Here is an 18,458-nt window from a genome sequence, read left to right as displayed (position 1 = left end):
GAGCCGTGGGCGACGAACGGTTCTCCCGCGCTGACTTTTAATGGGACATTTGTGAACGAACCGAGCGAGATGATGGAACGATGCCTGCGCGTCACGGACAGAAGTCACGGGGCGGGGGTCCCCGAGTGGAGCTACCGATCTGAAATTCGAAACGGCAGGCTCGTAAAGGTTTCGGTGACGATGCGTGCACACTCGAATGCTCTAACATCGCAAGTCGAGCAGACAGAATGCGCTCTAGCGAGCTCTGCACGCTACGTGCAAGTAACCCATGGGCACGATACGTGGGAAACAATAGGATATGTACAACAGAGTATGTACTGTCACATAGTGACGCATTTGTCTTTATACCAGAGGGTCGCTGAAGCTCGTGTGTGTGTGTGTGTGCATTAATGTGATATCTTGCAAATAGCAATAAAACAAAATTTTAAGTTAAATGATTTTATTTGAAATGCACTAAAAAATAAGTATTTTCTTGCACTACAATCTCGATGGTGTCTTTTCACTTTAAATAAAATCGTGGATCAGGATGTGATCTTGATTCAGTATTAAATTCATTCGTATTCTGTTACGACATATCCTGCTCCAAGATTTTATTTAAAGTGAAAAAAAAAACACCATCGACATTGTAGTACAAGAAAAGGATTATTTAGTTTTTGGTGCATCTTAAATAAAATCGTTTAACTGAACGATTTTTTTTACAGATTTTTTTATTATTTACTTTTTAGCGTATGAGTTTTGATTTGTGGTTATATGCTGATTTCATGTCGATTGAATTGAGTTGATTCGATGACGCGACATTGGGCGAATTCCACTTACGTCGAATTCGCCCGCGACGCCCGTGGTTAACACCCCGAAATTTATGAAAATCTCTTGAAATATAGAAGAGATATGTGTGAAAGAGCCACTATCGGAAAATACAGGTTTTTAAGTATAAATTACGACTCGAAAATAGGAACGTATAATTTATGGTATTCATTTTAATACAAAAGCGGGAAATTCCTACGGTCGTGGGCGCGGGCGGTTTGGGCGTAAGTGGAATTCACCCATAATGAGTTAACGCGATAGGATGTCTTTCGGGGCGGTTAGATATATTGCGATTATTATTATTATATTATATTTAATTCTATGCGATGCACAGTGGGAAAATTTTGCGATTTTACGGCCAAAACTACAGAAATGAAAATTTCGAATTTTGCGCCCGCCGTTAAATCCGCCTCTGTGGATAACACAATATAAGCGTTTGAAGCAATTTGAAAATCTGGATTAATTCTTTGCGATCGGTCTAACTTCACACGAACTTAAATATTTGAGAGTCTACACGAGCTATTAAAACATTTAACAGTAAAATTGGTGGCATTTGATACTCATATTAGTTCTTCAATTGACATTTGCATTTATTTTGTCGAATTCGCTCCCGCTCCGCTCGAGGTGCTTTGTTTTGAATAAAAATTCTTTTAATACTTTCAAACAGTGATCTTTCTTTTGCAACAAACCCCATATTTCTAGCTTTTCATTTTCATATAGAAAAATAATAAATAATAAATGATAAATGATAAATGATAAATGATAAATGACAAATGACAAATGACAAATGACAAATGACAAATGACAAATGACGAATGACGAATGACGAATGACGAATGACGAATGACGAATGACGAATGACGAATGACGAATGACGAATGACGAATGACGAATGACGAATGACGAATGACGAATGACGAATGACGAATGACGAATGACGAATGACGAATGACGAATGACGAATGACGAATGACGAATGACGAATGACGAATGACGAATGACGAATGACGAATGACGAATGACGAATGACGAATGACGAATGACGAATGACGAATGACGAATGACGAATGACGAATGACGAATGACGAATGACGAATGATGAATGATGAATGATGAATGGTGAATGATGAATAATAAATAATAATTGGGCAAAGAAAGTAGTATGCCTCCTTAACACGACGATATAATATTTTGCCAATGATGACAAATTGAGATTTGGTATTTATTAAAAACATTTCGTTCATCTGCTCTTATAAAATAAAAGCAAATTCAAATAATTAGAAAAAATTTTGAGCAGTGAAGCAGTAAAAATTTTCCGCACTCCGGCTCCCCTTCTGCTCCATGCAAAACCCCATTGCTCCATTGTTCCACTGCTCCGCGCTCCAGCTCCGAGCTCTGGTCAAAACTGTCTCATGTTATGTTCACATTGTTCACGTACGATTATAGTAGGGAGTACATAATAGACAGCATTAATATTCCAGAACACGTTTCGACTGTGATATATCATCAGCTTTGCACTCTCCCTAAAACAATGACGTGGCGGATTGGAAGAAGGGGGCGATAATATTTCGAAGGACCCTGCCCACGCAAGTCCGTGCTGCGCTGTCGGGCACCGTGGGCCGTGCCGACCCAAAAAGTAATGCCTTCGTGGGGCCTGATAAATCGGGCGTCTTAAATTAAATTCCTACTTCGCAGCCAAAGTCCGCGATGGAACATCAGCGTAGATCTATCAAGTGGGTCAATGGATACGATTAGATAGATTCTGCTACCTTACGCCCCGGTGCTTAAATTTAAAGGGCGTGGTAGAGAATTAAAGAGTTAAGTAGCGGCATTGATTGAGGAAGAAAGGCCGAATCTAATTTTTGGAATACCTGCATCCTATATTGGGATTAATGACGACTGATTTAATCGTGTAATGTCGTATTTCATCACTTGTTATAGACACATTTCATAAAGCAGAAGGCTTTTCCACATGTCTGTGGTCCAACTTGGATATTTCTTAATTCATACCAATTGTTCCATTCTATTTTGTTATTTTGAAAGTGGTTTTCCAACTGCAATTCGATTATTATTGACAGCTGTAGTCTCCCTCTTTCTGAGATACAACTGGTGACTTTGAACAAACATTGTTTATTTCCATTCGAATCTATACTCTTTACGGACTTCGTGTGGAATACACAATTAAGGGTGATGTTTTAGTTTCTTCTCATAAAGGATAAGAGTTTTTATTAACTTCAATTTAGGTTCAGGCCGGAACTATACATTTTGTGAGCACGCTCGAATTTGATTTGAATCGATTGGAACCTCCGTTCTTGCGTTATCACTACCAAACCGATTTTTTTTTTTAAAAAAGTCTAATGATTCATCTGTAGCGTCATATATAATGCATAATTTCGACTAAACAAACATGATTTTTTTGAGCTTACGATGTTAACAAACTTTGTGTTAAAGAACAAGTCTCAGCTTCAATTTACTTATTTTCGACAAAAACGACGGCCTAGTACCCTTAAGGGGGTAGGTTACCCTAGAAATTTTCGAAAATTGGTTTTTAGGATGTTTGCACATTCCGCTAGCTACATCTGTTCTGCGTATTTTAAGCGCAACCGGGCCCCGAAATTCTAAAAAAATGAAGGAATTACAGTAAAAAATGTACGAGCCTGCACATGAGATCGGATAACGATGTCCAACTTTAAACGCGATTTCCCAGAAACTAAGTTTTCCAAAACGGTGAACATAAAATCTCGAAAACCGCTCGAACGATTTGAATGAAAATTTACAGGGAGCTGCAGGAAACTACCCCCCTCCACGTATCGGGAGCACATTTTCAATATAAGTTCTTAAAAAAAAGATAAAAAATATTTTTCCCACAAAAAAAGGAAAAAATCAGAAACATCAACATAAAAATTGTATTAATTTGTTTAACAAAATTTTGCTTCCTGCACAAGATGGATACTGTCTTACAGATTATAAAAATGCCTTTACTTTGTGTTTTAGGTAATTCAACTGTCCGGAATCGTGTTCACCATCAAACGGTGCATCGCGTACACGCTCTCACATTTACATTTATAACTTTTTTCCCTATAAATATATTTAAAATTTTCTTTTTGCGCATTAAAGTCAACGAAATGACGCTTAAAAAGTAGAGCAAAAATTATCTCTACATTAATTTATTACTTCAGAATGTTCGTTTGAAGAAGGGCCTGATTTTGGGCCGTTGAGGGTAACCTACCCCCTTAATTACTTAACCTTAATCAAACAGGCGATAACACATGCAGGTATGTACATAAGTGGGGTTAAACACCCAATTAATTCAACCTATAATCTATACTATAGATTATATACTATAGTTTATTTACTCGTTATTTTGAGTAAAATAGCTTAAGGTGACAGTAATTGGTTAGGTATCAGTAATTGGGTCCTTTACCCTAATACAATGTACTTCATTAGTGTATCGTACGAGTGCATGCTGCGCGTATATACCTATAGGATAGAGTTAAAATACTCGAGACACCCCTGAATGGGGTCCAAGCTGAGGACTTGAGTTAAGGGGTTAACTCCTTATATTTCTTTCCAACCACTTGTCCTGTCGCTAGAAACGTATGTTTAGTTTGACACTTGGATGATTCTGCGAGTTCGATACGAGCTCTAGCGCCAACTGTATGTACCTGCCATTGAGTTCTAAACATAGAGCCCAATGGTACCTGCATTGCTGCCGAAACAGTGGAATGTTACCCCCTCGCGCATAGATATCCTTAAAGAATCAATCGCCCGATCGAAAGCTAACTGCAGCGGGGTCTCGATAATCCGAGGTAAGCGGGACCGAAACCGGCTCGGATTGTCAGGAGCTCGGATTAAGCGAAACACAGGCACACGTACTCACTGGATGCCCGAGGAGAGCTCAAGGCGAGAGGAGAAAAAACTCATCTACGATAAAAAAAACGACGCTAAAGGCCTTTTTACACGGGACTTCTCTGCTTTGCAACTGATATTTCCGATATTAGGTACATTATCTAGAACCAGGCGAAGATAATAAATTTAAACAAAATAGGAAGAGATAGAATATACAGGGTGCGGGCAAGAGGTGATTCAAAAGTGTGGAATAAAATTTTTCCATTCGGGGTTTACGACCGATTTTTAACTTCTATTGGGCACGCATTAAGGATTTATCGGACGCACAATGTTAGACAAAAGTATATGAAACTTGAAATACTTGAATATCTACGTCTTGCGCATAGCAAATCTAGATGTAAGGAACTCGAACGACAGTTGGAGTCTTATTTTTACTCCTAGGAAGACATTTTTCACTTTACAAACGCTTTCTCAAGCATTATTTGTTGTATTTGTTGTACAGGGCAGTGAGAATGCCCTGAATTCACAATTTCTTCAAGTTATAATTCATTTCTTTAAAACGGTGTAGTGAAAACAATTGAAACTTGGCAGATATTTTCATCCACCCATATACTAAGTGTAAAAAAAAAATGAAAATATTGTTACTATTTCTTCAACATTTTTTCAGCTGTTTTATCTGTCGAGGTCGTCGCTTTCCATGGGAGTACGTGTAAAATCAGTGAAATTTAAAATTGTTATAACTCAGCGATCATTTAGTGAATTTGTTTAAAATTTTTGAAGCACATCAGGAAGATCGTAAAGTTCAATCTCACAAATTTTCATCAGCTTGGTACCATTTTGAAGATAGGTGCAATACATCCTTAAGGTCGATTTATATTATCCGTTCAGACACGAATGTTAGACCAGCGGCCGTAGCCGCGATGGAAAACACCGGTTCTAAGATCAGCGAAGTTAAGCATCACGGGACGGTGTACTGGGGAAAGATGGGTGACCATCATCATCACCTGTCTCTCCCAGTGCGCTGCTGCTGCTGGGACCCGAACGAGAGAGGAGATAACAAAAAAATGGGACTACAGTTCGTTGAGCAATATAAGCAAAAATAAGCTTGAAACGCCCATCGTGCTTAAAACACAGGAAAACAATAAAAACAAACAAACAACAAACACGGACGTTAGACCAGCGGCCATAACGTATATGAAAGTAGAGTGTGTAAAAGGCAAGATCCAGCTGTCAGCTGTTATTAAGCTAACTGCTAACGATAAAGAATTTGCCAAAAAAATAATTTTCCAAAAATTCCCGAATTCCTTACCACCATGTTGTAGGTCATTGGGAACCATAAAACATCACTAAACTACAGAATTCCTTATAAAGAAATGACTCCAAAAAGTGGATCCACCCCTAAATCCATTTCATTACCAGAACAACAAACGGGTAGGTACCTATGTCGTTGCGACCACCTGAACCCACGTTTCTTCAAAGTACCAGATTTCCTCAACTTTCGGGCGGCCGAACTTCCGTTGTAAGCGAAACTCGGATTACCGAAACTCGGATTACCGAAACTCGCGTTATCGAGGCTCCATTGTACGCAACGCTGCAAATGTAAAAAGTACATATACAGAGCTTCCAGGTTCCGAAGTCTTTAGGAAGATATAACGCCAACAGTGCCCAAACCACGTCGGCGAGGTCCACGGATTTGCCGAGGCACTTTCTTTTCACGTGGGACGAGAAAAATGCCCCGACGCCACCCTTTAATCTGGTCGCCTCGATATCGCCACGATTCACTTTGAAATAATGCCTCGAGAACGGCGCGGCGTGAATCAATTCATTTCCGGCCAGAAACTCGTGTACACGGGGCAGACTCGCGTGCAGCTGTGTATCTAATCTGGATACCGGCTCTTTTAGTCGTGACTTAAGGGGGTTGTTACGCCGATACACCTGGTGGGGGTAGATTAGCGAGAATAATGCGAGTGTATATTAGCCGGATCACTTTATCGCGGCCCGGACCTTTGTATCAGCTGCGTTGCGTCATTATTGCAGGGCATGCGCCTTGAAATTAATTTGATCTTCTAAAATCGTAAATTACGTAGGAACTCGATAAGATCGGCTACACTTTTCGACGGGCGTGTTCCCAAGAAAATTTCTCGCATAATTATTTCGCGTAGGTATCTGCAAAGTTATTAGCTGTTTCCTGCAGTGTGTCCGAACGGAATTCAAAACCGAGAAAATCTTGATTGGAGTGTAAACACCTAGGGTAAACGCACCAATAAATGAACACTTAAGGCTAATGAATGAACGCTTTTACAAAATTATGTTTGCAGCGCGATTGATTCCACGTGCTGCAAAAATTGTTCGGATGTGAAGCAAGAAGTTAAAAGAAGATTCTAATTAATTAGTTGCTTATTTTAATAACTTATTTCACTCATTTTAATATAAAACGTCCATTCACTGGTAAGGGGTTCATTTACTGGTACATCAACTTCTTCCTCTTTCCGAAATAAAAATGAAATTAAAAGGCGAACGATCTAAATCTGTATCTGATATTGCAGATAAATTGAAAAGTCCTCTGGGCCGTTATATGAAAGTTGAAAAGAATGAAATTATTTCGAAGAAAACAATGAAAAAATATGCCACGCTCTGCATCAGGTTTTTTAAATTTCAATTTCTTTAGCAGTTTTATTCCTTTTCTATCTCACTGTAACTTCTTATCGCTTCATAATATCCCACAAAAATTGTGTGCAAACATTTCACGAAAACTCTCCCGCAATTTCTTCGACGAAATATCGGGTCCATATTGGCCGCACACGTAGACGCGTCAATTTCAATTTAATTGGACCGTGATAAAGACAGAATTAAGATGGCGACATTAAATCCACCGAGCTGTTAACTTAAGCCCACGTAAGGAGGATTAACCTTTATGGGAGTTCTACGAGGCCCGCCCATGTGATTAGGCATTTCGGTCCCGTCGAGGATCCTCGACGGGGAGATTTAAAAAACAAAAGAAACGAAAAGATGTAACGACACGAGAAGCAAATGACTCTACGTATGGACTTTCGAAATATCTCTTTGACCTCGCTCACGTCGGAATCCCTTCAATGTCGAAGTTAAGGGGTTTAAGGTGCACCAGACAATTGACGAGATTTATCAGCAATTCAGAGCGCTCGTTGGTCTTGTTCGTTTTCTTTCTGGGCCTCGTTTGTCACACATTTGCTTAAAACTCGTTTAAAGTGATGCACGAAGGTAAATCGCGATAAAAGAATTGAGATTGGAATGATGATCGTTAACTTTTCAGTTTCGTTACTTTTGGGGGACAAAGTACGAAAGTTACAAACGACAATTCTTATCAAGGGGATACGACGTTTCAGTTAACGTGTCGAAGTTACATGCTTTTTTGAGACGTGAAAAAAAAGCAACGTGCCAATTGGAGAAGCTTACAATTTCTTTCCTATTTAAGGAATGCTCATTCAAAACTATTTTTCAATACTGGAATGTGCGACTGCGCGACGTGCAGTAGACGGTGTGCATAAGTGACTAGAAAGGGTTTATCTTGAAATTATGTTCTCTAGTTTTATTTTATTTTATTAGTATTATTTTATTTATTATTAATGTACCAAATTTTCTTAGAAAATATTTTCTTCTTTAGTAATTATTGAGTAATTTCTTGGTGGACAGTAATGCTGTCATAGCGTGACAGATGTATTTGAAAAATATTTAATAGCATTCTTGAAATTTAAAAATTGCCCCATCAATTTCCTGGAAAAATTGGGTTCTGTTCACTGAAACATGTACCTACACTGTGTTCCGCATTAGAGCGTACTCGTTTCGCGCAGGGATGCACTGTTGATTGGTAGTAAGCCGGTAGGGACAGCGCTACGACCAATCGCGTAAGTGCTACGACCAATCGCGTGTGTCAGATCCGTGGGAGCTGCGCAGATCGGTTGCAAATCGGTAGGGGCGTTGGTACGCTCTTATATGGAACGCAGTGTACATACTTATAACATGAACAATCTTTAATATTGTTCGAAAAATGTCCACCGTGCCACCGCGACATTGTAATGCAGCGAGAAATCAAAAGAGAGTTGTATATTAAAAATAGGGTAAATCTATACTCACAAGGGAACATCCCGAACCCGGAAATTCGAAAAAATTCTGAAACTTTGTGAATACGTAGGGGATTTCCTCCTGATTACAACGGAATTTTTGTTTGCTGCCCAAATTCACTCTAAGGGGGTGTAATTGACCCCTGAAAATCCGATTATTTTCCGATTTTGTGTTATAACTCGTGAACTGTAAAATATTCTTTTTTACCAAATGATAGATCCAATTAAAAGAAGTAACTTTTGTCTTAAAAGTATTTTTCTATCTGTTATTGGCCCCCTATTCATTAGCGATATTGAAACGATAATTTAAAAAAAAAAAATTATATATTTATAGTACAATTAAATAAAAAGAAGAAGTACTATTGTGTATGTTACATTGTATAGTTATACTTTAAGTTTCTTGTGATTTGTATTTTAATTGGTGTATTCAAATTCAATTTGATTATTAAATAAATTTATACAATTAAATTGGAATTAAAAATGAAATTTGATGAAACACGCTGGAAGAAGCAGCAAGAGAAAAACATTAAAAAAGAAGCAGCAAGGATGAAGCAGCAAGAGAAAAACATTAAAAAAGAGAAAATCAGTAACAAGAAGTATACTATTCAAAATAGAAGAGCGAAACCAATAATTATAAGCAATGAAAGGTGCCCAAAGAAAGTATACCTTGCCAGAGATAATAACTGATAAAGTATAAGATGTATAAGAATAAATATATTTATTTATGTTTAATAAACAAATACATACATAAGATATATCCATTTTTATTGAATAATTTTAATCCCATTTCTATCACCAAATCATGTAACATTTTCTTTTAGGTGATATTATGTGTCAAATAGCATCCAATCACTGTCAAACCGATCGGACAACTACTGTCATAACCATGCTAATAACTATATTTCTGCATAGTCAACACATTTTTTGTATATTTTTATTCATTCTTGATTTTTTTTATAAACTCTATTTATTTTTAGATTATTAGGGGTTTTTCGTAGTTATTTATATTGATTTCCATTTCAAATTTACTAAATTCACATTTATAATTCGATATTTATGTGGCACTCTTACTTAAGTGGTCAACCATTGCACTCTTTACCCTACTGGAAGACTCGCTAGCACGCGGGACCCATTCGTGTTTATTGACACTTCGAGAAACCAAATATTCCAGAAATTCAAGGCAAATAAATAACGCGGTCGAGTTCGGTTCTGTGATGCCAGATCGGGTGCAAATGCAACAAAATGAGTTTTTTTAACAGGCGGAAGGGCTATTATATGGGGCAGTAATAGCTGATTAGCAGATCACTGGTGTAAGTAACCAATAATTAATATTTTCTCCTACCGAAAACTTTAAAGCGCGATTTCTCCAGTTCTCATTTATACGATTTTTTAAAATTGGCGGGCGTGATAGCAAAAAAACTATGCGGCCTATTGAATTAAATCAAAGCTTATGCTCTTCAGTATTAAATTCTCTTCTATGTGAACTAAAAAGATTGTTAAAAAATTATTTTTAAATAATTTTTACAGCACGTTAAAGTCAAATGTTGCTTTTAAAAAATAGACACTCTTCCTATCAAACTAAAAAATTTATGATTTCTCGCTTTTTTTCTGCTTCTTTCTAATTCACCCAGAAGAAAAATATATGAGCATTAAAAACCATTTTGATTTTTTCATTTCAGACAAGAATTGCAACCAGAATCCTGCCCGCCAATTGGAGACTGCAGTGGCAAAGCGGTCCGAGAATCGGCTGATGAATCTGCCGTATTTTATAATATTATGAGAAAATTTTTTTTTGTTTGTACTCATCGAATATATGTTTAAACATACCGAAAAGATTACGAAGATCAATTGTTCCTTTCTCTCTCAAAAAAATTCGCGAAGAAATCATTTTCTTGGGCTTTGTAAAACAGGACACTCCCTCAACTCCTCTAGCTAATCTAGCGTTAACATCACGACGACTATGGTCCTCTGCGCTACTACTTCCGGAGCATTACTTTCGGGCCAAGAAAAATATATATTCCGACTGTATTCCTCAGGATTTCTCGTAAATCCAATTACGAGGTCGAGCATGAAGGCCTTTCAGTCACGATAGAAATTCGACGCGAAGAAAAACTTGGGAAACCGAGTCGATTCCGGGACCATTCACTGATTCGTCATGGACACGCAGGGGCGAGAAGGGCAGTTCAGAAATTAGACACACCGTTGCCAGGGGTACGCCGTAGACTAGGCAGGGGCGTTTTGGAAAATCCTCCGATCGGATTCCCACGACGCAATCTCGTCTCGCCGTGTACAAAGGGCTATAAGTTATGGCCGTTGAGCGGCCGATTTTTGCCCGAATTCGATGGGGGTAAGGGACCCCCCCCCCCGTGCCTTTCTCTTCGCGACATACTAATTTATAGAGTGCATCGTGGGTCCCTGGACTTTAGTCTCCGATTCGTTCTTAGCAATTTGGCAATTTCTAGGGGTTGCAAAATTTCTGCAAAATCGCCGGGGTGGGGTGGGCTCCCACCCCACTTCAACCACTATGGAGAATTACAGTACTGGAAATATTTATTGCGTCGCTTGACTATTTAATATTAGCATTAGTATTCGGAAAGTAGTTTTGCGGGATTGTTGACTAAGTAGGCAGACAGCGTCTGATATTTTAATTAAAATAAATTGGATACCAATTACTTTATCGAACATGTTGTTATGAAGATTCTCTCATAGGTCGTGGACTGAGGGGTGATGCAATAAATATTTCCAGTGCCTACTTAGTACCTGCTGTATATTCCCACTTTTGAAGGTAGTGAGTACAATCTACTTTTAGATGGTCTACATCTCAACGATGCCGTTAACTATCATAAGTAGGTATAGATCATTGGCAGAGGTGTATGGTTTATAATAATAGTATGAAGAATTTCTTTATGGAACTGAAACCTTGGTAGGGGAGAGCGGGGACAAACGCAACACTTTTTACATTTGGCCTAGCTGCCAAGTACCTCTTACAGATATAAAAACGAAAGTTATGCCTTAAGGGGAGGTTCTGGTCTAGAGCCCAAAAAAATAGGTGATATTTAGGAATTAATTAAAGGAAAACTACTGTGTATAATTTAATGGGACTTTTTGCATTGTATTAAGGATGTCTTAAGCTACATAAATATATTTTTTGTTTTATCATTAATCATTGCAGACGGCACTGGGGAGTCGTTAAAGTCCAGGCGGCAAAAAATTGATCCAAATCAGTGGGACCTGTATCGCCAAAAGTTATTATCCGATTCGACTGAAACTTTTCTTATTTTGAAGAATATACTTCTGGCTAGGTGGGGGAACCAGAGAAAATTAAAAATGACATTCCTTAAGAAAATAACGACACTTGAACTTTGAAATCACTTTCCCCCTATATTTCTCGTCCTTTCAACGCCTTTGAAAATTATAAATTTTCAATTATTGTAATTTTTCTGCCCCCCCCCCCCTAGCCAAAAGTATATTCTTCAAAATAAAAAAAGTTTCAGTCGAATCGGTTAATAACTTTTGGAGATATAGGTCCCACCGTTTTGAGAACACTGTTTCGAGAAATACGCGTTTAAAGTTTCACGTGATTGCCAAGTGGCCGGTTGTTGCCCATGCATTTGCCGCTACTCAAATGCCTATAACTTGGGGAATTCTACGAATTTCAACAAATCCTTTTAAATACGTTTTCCTAGAAGATTGAACATTCGAAAAATGAAATAAAAAAAAATTGACATTTAGACCAGAACCTCCCCTTAAGATAGCGTGTTTCTTGGTGTATCGTTTGACCAGAAATTCAGCCATCCATGATAAGTAGTCAAAGAGTTATGGCAATTTTCCGCAGTGACTTGTTACTTTTGGGGACGAAAGTAATAGTAATTATTTTCAGTAGAATGTAAGTAAAAACACTTTTTCCAAAGCAAAGGAGGATTTTTTATTATCAGATACGATAGAAACAAACATTTAAATAAACATACTCTAAGTAGGTACCTAACGATAAAAAAGCATAACCAGCTTTAAACATTTCTTTGATACTGTGTATTTGATTTAATATGGAATCTCGTGTAACGGCCCCAAAGGTAATTAATATTTATGATTTTTTTTTAAAAACTATTGTTAATATTGCAGTCAACTCTTTTCGGATATAGGGAGGCATCTTTAAACTTACAGAAACATGTTAGTTTCGTCCCCAGCCATATTTTTCAGCATAGAACTGTTATAACGTACAAACTATACAAGACTTATTGAAATCAAATACAGGAACTTATTAAGACATTATCTAAGAACGCTCTAACAAATAATTGGACCAATGTCTATAGTTTAACTATGAATATTATAAAAGAAATCATCGGAGGAGACATTTACCTAAATGATCGAAATAATAAAATCAGCTTGACCATGGTATACGAATCGTCGTATTGCTCAGCGTAACTCCGTCAAGCAAAAGAAACACTAAACACGCGTAACTATGTAAAGCAAACGTTTTGGAAACTTTTGCGGAAGGCGGGACAATGCGTGTTACTTTCATGACGCCCGCGCCGTTACGTTTGTCCCCGCTCTCACCTACATTGAAATTTGTCCAAGCAGAGGCCTGACGCGAGTTAGTGAAAAGTATTTCTTGATCGAGGAAAATTTATTACGACATTGAACGTTTTTGCTTAAACAATTAAGGATTTTAAGGTTTAAGAAAGCGACGAGTACTCACATCCATGTTCCTGGTACCGTCGACGCTGCATCGATGAGGAGGAATCGTAAAATAACGAGCAAGGTGCTGCACAGTGCCATTTTTGCCTGAAAAGTGACGTCGATGTAAGTAATGGTCGGTAGATCTTCGTATCTCAATTCATTAACACGTTCTGTGCCACCTAGGTCACTGGTAACCCATCATGCTTATGGCAAGTGAAACCACCCAACGAATGATATCATATTCTTCGATTCAGTGTTGAAATCAAAATAGCGGAAAAAGAAGCCGAAATTATAAACAATTTAACATCCACTATTCTATAAATGATTATCGCAATCTACTTCTTTTGGCCCAGCAAAAACCCAAATTTCCATGGTAGCACAGAAAGTGTTAACACATTTTTAACCCCTCACGTAAGTATACGTTTTGTTTACATACTTTTACTAATAAAAAGTAAAACCAGTATCAATATTTAGCGTGATCAGAGTTTGACGTGTTATATGCCTTTGTTTAAAATTGCATACCAAAAAGTGGAGTAGGGGAAGGTGGGGTAAAACGGAACGCTTAACTTTGGAGAGTGGTAACTTAAAATCGAGAGGAGACAAAGACACGAGACTTCAACAGGAGTCTTCAGTGGACCTTAGACTATAAGAAAATCAAAGTCATTGTTAAGAAAAATCTTTGGGAACGACGGAAAATGAAATTTACCGGAGGTACTGAAATTTTCACCTCGCTCAAATGGTGGGGTGAGACGGAACACCCACTCGAAGACCGTGTAAACGTACAAAATCTTTATTTTTATGATTTAAAATGTATTCGTTTATGTTAAAATCTATAAATATATGTTTTAGGTATAACTATTGCAAATAAAATATAACAAAAATATATATTATACATATAAGAGAAAATATTTTATTAGATAACATGAATATTACGGAAAATAATCAAATATAAATATAATATCGTAAAAGAAGGATAGATTAATACGGTTTGTTTATTATTTTATGATGAAAAATCACATAGCAATGTATCATCTTCCTTTTCAGCACTGGTGCAGGCCTCATGGGCCCACCCTTTACATGCAGTCATTTAGTAAACATTTAATATTTACACTTCAGCGCGAGGCAAAGAACTTTTTATATACGTCAAAATGTAGCGTAAGGACTATAGAATCCAACGATGTACTTGCCGTTATTAATTTTCCAAATCCAAGTACCGAGAAGTGGTCGAAAGTCCAACGCAATATTGAAACGTCGATACCGGAAATTTTTCCAACTCTCTTAATGGAAAAATAACGCGTGCAGGGGTCTATGGTCTATCACAAAATGCTATGAGGACCCTTTGGTTCCATGTCACGCGATACCAACTCATTCGCAAATCTTACCTAACAGAAACATTGGTGTTCCGTTTTACCCCACTTTCCCCTACATTTTCAGTTACAGCAATTTTTCTGAGATCGGCTTTGAGTACTGTGGTAGGGTAGATGTACCGTTTGTGGCCATCACACTGTTCTTGGCCATGTGCATAATTATCTTATTTTTAAACTGCTCGCAGATCATTATTGTGTGGAGAATTTCACATCATAAATATTTCGTTTAGTACACCGCCAGAAATATAAGGTTACATTTATTGCTTGCACGGGAAAATATTATTATTTAAAAAATATTAATATTTTTTTAAGAAGTGGCCAAAACTGGTACAATACCTTAAAGTGGCCACACATGGTGCATCTACCCTATCACTGGCCTATTTTAGGCAATCGCTCGATATATGGGATATCAATTTTAACATATAATCCCCTTTCTAATGGAGCTGTCTTATTTCCCTTACCGTTCACAGTTTAAACATCCATACCTTCTTCCGACCACTACTGCAGGTGGCAGATGCAGTACAAAATGTGTGACTAAACTGTTGGTTCGCGGATGTCTGCATCAAAAGCTTTAGAGTATCATCCATGATGCTCAAAGGACTGCGACGATTATTACTTCATGCGTACGAACGCGACGATTGGCAGAATGAAATTCGATAACTGCGCATTCTCCTTCACGCCTTGATCATCAATATAGATCTCATATCCCTTCCTCTTGCTCATTTTGTAAATTTATACAGGACCCAGCCGGGAATGGTGGTACAATCGGGGAGGGGGTGAGTGCTTGCTCCAAAGTAAAGGCGGAACCACAAATTCGGAATGCGGCGAATGCCGAATAACGAATATTCGTCGTCCCGAATATTCGGCGAGCAACTGCATACATCTGCGGATCCAGCGACGCGACGTATGTAGACAAATGTTCGCTATTCATCGATTATTAAATGTTTGCGCGAGATTCTGTAGGGGAGACCGGGGCTAAAAGTTCCGGGGGTAAGTTGCTCCGACGGTTTTATCTTCAAAATGAAAAGAGCGTTATACTTTAAATTATTCTTTCCGCATGAGTTGATCACGCCACTCTGTCGCTCGTTTTAATAGCACCCCCTTAGTGAATTTCGGCAGCAAACAAAAATTGCGCTGCAATCAGGGGGAAGTTCCCTACATATTCACGAAGTTTAAGAATTTTTTGAATTTACGGGTTTGGGATGTTCCTTCTCGAGAATTCTTTCTCGAGAATTTCTCGAGGAATTTTTATAAAAGCTTATTTCTTATTTCTCAAGAAATACTATTTTTCTCTCGAAACTTAAGTCTACGAAAATTATTATAAATCTCATTTATTTTCGGAATTGAATTTTTAGTTAGTTCAATTTGTATATTACTAGTTAATCGCGAACGTATACACACATCTACAATATTTATAATAAATCTTCTTAGTAGCATTAGAACCTATATGAATTACAATAGAAAATCTCAGTAGAGAAGATTCGACATTATTGACTGGTAAAGGTGCTCTTAAATTCTTATTTAACAATTTAAAAAAATGGTATACCTACTGAATTAAGTAATGAGTTTCTTGTGGCTATTAAAGAAGAAATTTCGAAAAGAGGAGATAAGACTATTGTATCCCTTATAAAATTGCTGCCTAGGTAATGGAGGATCTCTTCAAAAAGCTTCAAAAGACGCGTTTGTCATTTAATATCCACGACAGATATGTGTATATAACGCCGAAACAATTTTTAAGTAGCTAGACTTTTCGGAAAATATAACAGCAACCACGATTCCCCTGAAAATACTGGAAAATTTACGGGTCCTCAAAATGAAGAATTACCATTAAAAAACAATTAGAGACAGCAATCACAGAGAGCCTCCAAGAAATTAGTATCAACCAAGAAGACGATAAATTCTGGACTTTAACAAAGGAATTTCATATTTTTGAGTCCACTGGAAGGACACCCAATTTACCATAACTTTTGGATATGCTACATAGGATTAAGTCAGCATCCACTCACAACGAAATAAATTTTTCTACAGCTACAGATTTTATCACAAAAAAAAGAAACAGATGAAAAACAATTTTAAGATAAAAAAGTAATGTTTCACCTTGCACAAATTTTGTATTAAATAAATAAATATATCAATTATATTTAATATCTGTTTTTTCATTTATACAAGGTTTGTGCAAATAATTAGACAGGAATGAACAATTAGTTAAACGTTTCTTGTGTTTTTGGTAAATATTATCAACATTATTCCAAAAATATAAATTTTCTAATATTTTTTTCAATTTCTCGAGAATTCTCGAGAAGTATGATCTGATTTCTGATTTCTCGAGAAACAAAAAAAAAAGAGAAATCAGGAACACTATTCCCTTGTAAGTAGGTACCCACAAACAGTTGAATGTAAGACTGATTTGTAGGTTTAGTTTTTATACCAAACATAATGTTTATGGTTATTATATTGCTTTTGTTTTCTTTTAAAGATAATAAATTTCTGTTGATCCGATCCTTCATAAATAAAGATTATTAATAAAATTCTGTTTTACTTCATTAGAAAATGAAATATCTCATTGAAAGGCAACTCTTACATCTTCGAAACAACTTACCCCAAAGCGACAACAACTTGCCCCATAAAAGGGTAAGAAGTTCCGCGTCGATCAGCCACAAACAAATTACTTTTTATGAAAAACCTATTACAATATATTAATCACAATCTTAAAATCATAAAATATAATAAACTTAACAAGAAATTACTCAATAGTGAAGAGACTAACTACATTATATTCCAGTCACTCTTTATGTTTCATCGAAACCGGAACTTTTAGCCCCGATCTCCCCTACGCATGTCGCAGTGTGGAAATATCGACGAATACTTTAGCGAACAGTTTGTCAAATACCGAATACATATTTGACGCCCACCGAATGCCGCGTGTGTGGTTCCGCCTGAACTCAGTGCAGCTGACTAACAAAAAGAATTGGCAAAGTGCAATAGTGGATATGGCACAACTGCAGATTAAACGAACCCTTAGGCAGAAATATCTAAGAAAAATTAGCGAAATAACTCTTTCTCGAATAACGCATAGTTTCGAAGGAAACCAAGCTTAAAGACCCATTAACTACCCCCGCGTGCATTTACCAAAAACTCTGTTCCACCTCGAAAATCAATTCTCTAGATTAAAGCCCCAATCAAAGAAACTGCTCCCACTGATTCCACTTATTTGTACGCGAGGATTCACTTCATTCCCAGCTGTAAACCATTTCACTGACAAAATTCCGACTGTTTCTAGCCAGGTGTGCGCGCGCTCAGCAACTTTTGAGAATCGATTTACTCGGAAATTAAGCCTCGCGCGGGAAGACTTTACCGCGCACTTTCGGCTTATTTTTCCACGAGAAATCGTTTCATGTATGTCCGCGTGTGTCGCGAGATCGCGTTCCTGCTTTTTATTGCAAAAAAGGCTTCGCAAGGCTTTGTCGCGGGGCAAATGCGACGATAGACGGTAATATCGAGCGCCTCACCCGGTATACATAATCGGTACGTGAGCACACACGGGCACACGTACCGACACGCGCTGTATACCAGTTTTCTGTGGGCAGCAAACGTGCCGTGGTCCCGGCTCGGAACGAAAGACACCCAAGTCCAGACGATTATGGTACATCGATTCGACATTACA

General features: G+C 37.6%; 1 protein-coding gene across 1 annotated transcript in view; it reads right to left on the bottom strand.

Annotated features, from left to right (window-relative positions):
- The window catches only part of LOC143378476 (protein Wnt-5b), a 40,014-nt gene that overhangs the window by 8,425 nt on the left and 13,131 nt on the right, over positions 1 to 18,458 (bottom strand). Inside the window, exon 2 of the mRNA XM_076830229.1 lies at positions 13,447 to 13,532. Within this exon, the coding sequence (XP_076686344.1) occupies positions 13,447 to 13,532 (86 nt within the window). The remainder of the gene's footprint in view (positions 1 to 13,446; positions 13,533 to 18,458) is intronic.

Source organism: Andrena cerasifolii, chromosome 1, assembly GCF_050908995.1.
Source record: "Andrena cerasifolii isolate SP2316 chromosome 1, iyAndCera1_principal, whole genome shotgun sequence".
Lineage (NCBI taxonomy): Eukaryota > Metazoa > Arthropoda > Insecta > Hymenoptera > Andrenidae > Andrena > Andrena cerasifolii.
Note: the sequence above shows the minus strand (reverse complement) of the source record. Positions and strands in the feature narration are given on the sequence as shown.